The sequence below is a fragment of the Empidonax traillii genome, unplaced genomic scaffold (assembly GCF_003031625.1).
Source record: "Empidonax traillii isolate 1590-97213 ecotype Southwest subspecies unplaced genomic scaffold, ASM303162v1 scaffold1891:size52138, whole genome shotgun sequence".
Taxonomy (NCBI): Eukaryota; Metazoa; Chordata; class Aves; order Passeriformes; family Tyrannidae; genus Empidonax; species Empidonax traillii.
The window spans coordinates 565-6,194 of NW_020957084.1; the positions used below are offsets into that span (position 1 = coordinate 565).

General features: G+C 53.1%; 1 protein-coding gene across 1 annotated transcript; it reads left to right on the forward strand.

Moving 5' to 3' along the window:
- Nucleotides 1–466: 466 nt before the first annotated feature.
- On the forward strand, nucleotides 467–3,604 carry LOC114071196 (mucosa-associated lymphoid tissue lymphoma translocation protein 1-like; the record flags this gene model as incomplete). Its single annotated transcript, XM_027908936.1, has 7 exons — nucleotides 467–644; nucleotides 1,376–1,450; nucleotides 1,652–1,779; nucleotides 2,251–2,400; nucleotides 2,609–2,766; nucleotides 2,939–3,064; nucleotides 3,179–3,604. Coding segments are annotated over 7 exons (1,241 nt in total), but the record flags the coding sequence as incomplete, so codon positions are not given.
- Nucleotides 3,605–5,630: the final 2,026 nt, after the last annotated feature.

A 5,630-nucleotide genomic window follows, 5' to 3' on the forward strand; every position in this document is an offset into this window, starting at 1 on the left:
AGAAATCCTGGCTTGCAGTTTCCTTTTTCAGGGTCCAGAAAAGCTTTAATTCTGTGACACGTTTGTTTGTGGTTTTTTTTTTTCCTACAAAAATATTTCATATTTAATTCGAGATTTTATGTCTTAAAACTTTGTCGACCGTTGCGCGGCGGCAAGCGAGGGAGACGATGGCGAGTTAATCATTTCTGGCTGGGAAAGCACGCAAAGAACTTGTTGGTTCAGCAGAGCCAGGAGCGACCCGGCCTGTAACTCGGAGATGGAGCTGCAATCAGCTGCTAGTTGTGTTTAACTCGGTGTGCTGGATGCAAATATCTGACTGATTCCATTGCCTGGGAGGGTTTTGTTTGGGTTTGGTTGAAATTGTTGTGTCGATGGGAAGAGGGGAAGGGAAACCCTCCCGGCCGAACAAACATCGACATTAATTTTGAAATGTTTGCTCTCCCTCACACCTCGTTCTCACCCCCAGGTTTGTTGTACTACGCCGGGCACGGCTACGAGAACTACGGCAACAGCTTCCTGGTGCCGGTGGACGCTCCGTGCCCGTACGGCTCCGGGAACTGCCTGTGCGTGCAGGACATCCTGGGCAGGATGCAGGCCAAGCAAACAGGGCTCAACGTCTTCCTGCTCGACATGTGCCGCAAAAGGTGCCACACCTGGCGGGGAGGGTGGAGGGGGTGGTTGATTGTAAGTTCTAAGCTGTTGGTTTGAGTCGATGAAATTGTAGAAGAAACACGATCCTTTCCCCTCGCGTCGTTATCCGGGGGGAAGGAGGATGCCGGCCGTCGATGGCACGTTCATTTGGCTCGAGGGGAGGGCTTATTTTAGACCTTCTTCAGAGCTTTTTCTGCTGGGCATGTCGTGTCTTTATTTAGAGCTTGAAACGCTGACTGATTTATGGGCTTTCTCTAAACAAAGCAGTTCTTCCTGTGTGCTGAGGAACTGCGGTGCCCTGGAAGTCAGCTCTGCAATCAGCACTTCTGCTCTCCAAGGAATGTTTTGTAGCAGAGGAACTCTGGTGCCTCAGTGTCTGTGGGCCCAATTCACGCTCACACTCTGCAACCCAAATAGAAAATCCATCTACGTGAGCCTCGTGCTGACTCTGCAGACACCACGTGTGTGTGTGTGTGTGAAAATTACTGAAAAATCACAGCTTTTGGTGTCACCTGAAACGGGCAGTTATCAGAGATGGGGTTTTGCAGATTATAGACAAATTCTGACAGTGACTGGAAGGTGGTGCTGCTGAGTTTTGCCTTTGAGCAGTCAGGGTTCGTTCCCAGAACTGCAGGAGCGAATCAGATTTGCCGGTTCTGGCGGTTTCAATCTGTCACCTTTCTTAATTCTCAACTCAGGAACTTTCCCTTCCTCCTGTTCCCAGGAACGAATACGACGACACAGTTCTCGTTTTGGACGCCCTGAAGGTCACAGCCAACATTGTTTTTGGATATGCCACGTAAGGAGATGTTTCTTCTTCTTCTTCTTCTCCTGAGCTTGTTCAGGTGGTGATTAACAGCCCAGTCACCTCGGTCAGTTGGCAAGGGGGAGCGCAAAAGCTGCTGGATGGGAGGAGATTCTCGCCCCTCTTCCCGCCCTAACTTCACTCTCGATCCTGCAGATGTTTCCAGTGCTCTCTCCTCGTCTCATCACCTCGCAGGTGCCAAGGGGCAGAAGCTTTCGAGATCCAGCAGTCGGGCTTGGCCAACGGCGTCTTCGTGAAGTTCCTGAAGGAGCGGCTGCTGGAGGACAAGAAGATCACGGTGCTGCTGGATGAGGTGGCAGAAGGTGAGCTACGGTGGTGACAGTGAAAGTGGAAGTAGTGCTGGTGGTTCCTGCTGGCAGCCTTTGCACAAGAGTGCAGTGCTGGCTCGTGCTCAGCTTGGTGGCCACCAGGGCCCATTGTCAATGCTGGAAATACTCCCCTTGCCCCCCCCCCAGTCGTTTAGAAGTCTCTCGGCCTGGCATTATTCACCTTCTGGGAATCAATCACTCTGATGAATTCCTTACCCAGTCGGGGCTGTGATGCTGCTTGAGCTGGCATCGAGGAGCAGGGCAGGCCCCCTGGGAACCCTCAGGGTTCTGCAGCAGCAGGAAGGGTGTTTAGGCCTTCAGGGTGGGAAGAGCCGAGCGAGGAACGCTCGTTAATCCGCAACTTGGGACGGACGCGCCGGCACCGGAATTGCATCGACCGCGTGGCGCTGCGGCGAGGGGTCCTGACTTCATCTGGGAGTGCAGCAGCGGTGATTTTTCTTTCAGATATGGGCAGGTGCCCCCTGACCAGAGGCAGGCAGGCCCTGGAGATCCACAGCAGCCTGTCGGAGAGGAGGGCCCTGAGCGACCCCGTGCAGCGAAGCTCGGCCTCGGCAGCGGCGCTGGCGCGGAACCTGCAGTGGGCAAAGGCGCACGGTACGGGGCGTGTCCTGCTCCTGGGATAGTTGGTGTGTCTGACTAAGAGAGCCTTAATCTCCTCCTAAAGTCACCCCCTGAAACAGGCAGGCAGACTGCGTGGTAAATGTGCAGGAGATGAAAAGGGGGTTTTCAACGTGAGGATAATTTGAGAGAGGTACGAAATGCCGAGTTACCTTCAGGCTGTGACGCCGTGTCCCCTCCCCAGAGCTCCCAGAGAGCACGTTCCTCGACTTCAGGTGCGGCGTGGGGATCCAGCTGGGCTTCGCCGCCGAGTTCTCCAACGTGCTGATCATCTACACGCGGATCGTCAGGAAACCCCCCGAGGTGGCCGCCTGCACAGCCCACGTCGCCGACTTCCCCCCCGTAAGTGGGGGCTCCTCTCGCTCCCCTCGGGCTCAAAGTGTCCCCTCCCAGCACCAAAATGGGTCCAAACCGTCGGAACTTTCCTAAAAGGGAAAGAAATTTGTGCTGTTTCCCTGAGCTGCAAATTCTCCATCACCTCCATTTAAGTTCTTGCTTTTTTTTCCTGCGGCAGGACCTGGATGTGGATCCCAAACTGGCGAATAAAGGAACTCCTGAGGAAACTGGGAGCTATTTGGTGTCCAAGGAGCTTCCCAAACACTGCCTCTACACCAGGCTGAGCTCACTGCAGAAACTAAAGGTTAATTAATTTAGATAGATATATATTTATCCCTGGGGTTGATTGTGCAGATAACTAACCACGCTGTGTTTGTTTGGACTGGGAGGTGAAGTTGTTCTTCCCTCTTTTTTCCAGGAAAACCTGGTCTTCACTGTTTGCCTGCACTACGAGTACTCAGGAATGGAAGAGCCCGTGGAGGAGAGGAAGGAGGTTAACCTGGGGAAGCCCCTCATCGCTAAATTAGGCCTCCATCACGGCCTCAAACCCACCAGCTGTCCCCACACCTGTTATCCTTTCCGGAATCCCACGGAATCCAGCCTTGGACAAGCAGCAAAATACCACATCCCCAATCCCTGCCCACCGATCTCCCGCCCGGCCGGCGTCGCGCCGCCGCGGGCGTGTTCCTGCCACGGCGATTCCGGGATATCCGCTCCCGGGTGGGAATTTTGGGACTGGTGCCCCGCCGTGGGAAACAGCAACGTGCCAGTGGAGAGCACTGATGACACTGCTGAGCTGGGATTGCTGCTCGCTGACAGCCTCAGCTGCTCTGAGCAGCGGTAGCCGTGGTGGGGAACAGCCCCCCAGTGCCACCCTGGGATGAACTGGGGACATCTCCTGGAATTGGGGACATCCCCGCTGCTCCTCTGGACTTTGGGGGGGTTCAGGGGATGAGAATTTCTCAGGACCGGTAGATTTAGGAATGAAAAAAAAAAAACAAAGAGACCCACAGATGATCAGAGGGAGCAAAGTGACAGGTTGTGTGACTGGATTATTGTGGTGCTCTGTTCTTACTGGGATTGTTTTTGGCCACATATTTAAGATTTTTGCTGATAGGAGAGCTGGGAAGGTGGGAAGTCTGGGGTCAGCAGGTACAGGGGGGGATCTGAGTGGCCTCTGAGGATCTGTGCCTGTGGTGCCTGACAGATAAACACAGCCCAGCGACCAGAAAGAACAGCAGGGACTGGGATTCCCAGCAGGAATCCTCATTAGGCCTCAGCCTTGATTAATGATTCCCGAGCAGTGAAAGTTCCCCTGGAGCTTCTCGGCTCCCAGGCACTCCTGTTGCCTCGGGATCCGCTGCTTCCCAGCTACCAGATGGCCTTGGAATGTTATTTTGTCAGCGGAGCGATGGGATTGTTCCCGGACTGGTGTTGAGCGAAATTCCAGTTGATTCCTGGCAGGCTGGGAGCGGGAGGGAGGGTGGGTGATGACTGGGCTGGGACATGCAGAGTGTCCCATCTGCAGCGCACAGGGGGCTGGCAGTGGGCTGATAACCCCTTGTCTGTCAGCATTCAGCGTGTCAATGAATTTACAGGGGCCTTTTTTTATATATATATATATATATATTTACATGGATGTGTTTCTCTCTGTGTGAATTGATTTCAAATCCCCAAGGGGAAGTACAGCTTTTATATTTATATTTATATTTATATTAAACCTGGCTTTGCCAAAACCTTTAAGGGTGGTCCTTAAACTGACCTAAACCACTGGGACTTGCTGACACAACTCAGCCCGTGGCAGGAAGAGTTTGCAGATCATCTGTCTGATCTGGTGGGTTTTTTTTTGGCCTGAAGTGCAATTATTTGGAGATGATCTTTGTTTTCTTGCCGAAAGGATCTGGCTGGTGTGAGAGGTCTCAGGGCTGCTGTTGCTGCCTCTGCAGTTACAGCTGTTTGCTGATGCACCCACGGCTCCCCCTCAATCTGGCAGCTAATTAGGAGCTTCGGCAAGTGAAGTTTCTGGGCCACGTTCACCTTGACACAAATTCCTGGCTGCTGCCAGGATGAGGCTTTTATTCCAGTGTTCTATCCTTCCCTGCATATCAGGCAGAGGGAGATGTGACTTGGAGACGGTTTGGGAGGATGAGATGGGAATGTGAGGGAGTTTGGTTTATTTTTAAAAAAAAAAAAAGATAGATCACCCTGTTAGTTTACTAATTGCAGCAGTCTGGTTCTGCTTCCTGTGCCGGTGCCTCACCACCCTCCCAGGCAAGGATTCCTTCCTTTTATCCGCTCTTAACCCTGCCCTCTGTCGGTGTGAAAGCATCCTCATCCCTCGTGCTGGTGAATAGTTAATAATATCTACCAGGGCTGCCTTGAGAACGGCATCAGGAATATTCTCCCCGAATCCCAGCGATACCGAGTCACTGGTGTGACAGCAGCTTCTCGAAGCTGGCAGATGGTGGCTCTGCAAGGAAACAGGTTTTCTTGCCTCGCCCCTCAGACTGAGCAAAAGAGAAGCTCGGCCGCGGCATCTGCTGATGGAAGAGTTCCTGCTAAACTCCCATCTGCCTGCCAGCTCCGAGATGGGCAGACCGTGGTGGGGGGGTAGAAGGTACAAAAGGTAGAATTTAGAATTAGAATGAGATGGCTCAAAGTTTAAATTATGGAAGGGGTGGCCTGAAGCTGGGCCGGTTGTTGCGCTGACCACAGGCTCACCGGGGGAGCAGATGGTTTAGGTTGGGGGGTGTTGTTAAACATTTTAGTGGGGCAGGAGAGCGCTGGCTGGGCTGAGATGGAAATGGTGGTAAATAGCCCCGGCGTGTCCCGGGGAAGGATCAAAAACCAGGTCACAGCGAGCAGGGGGG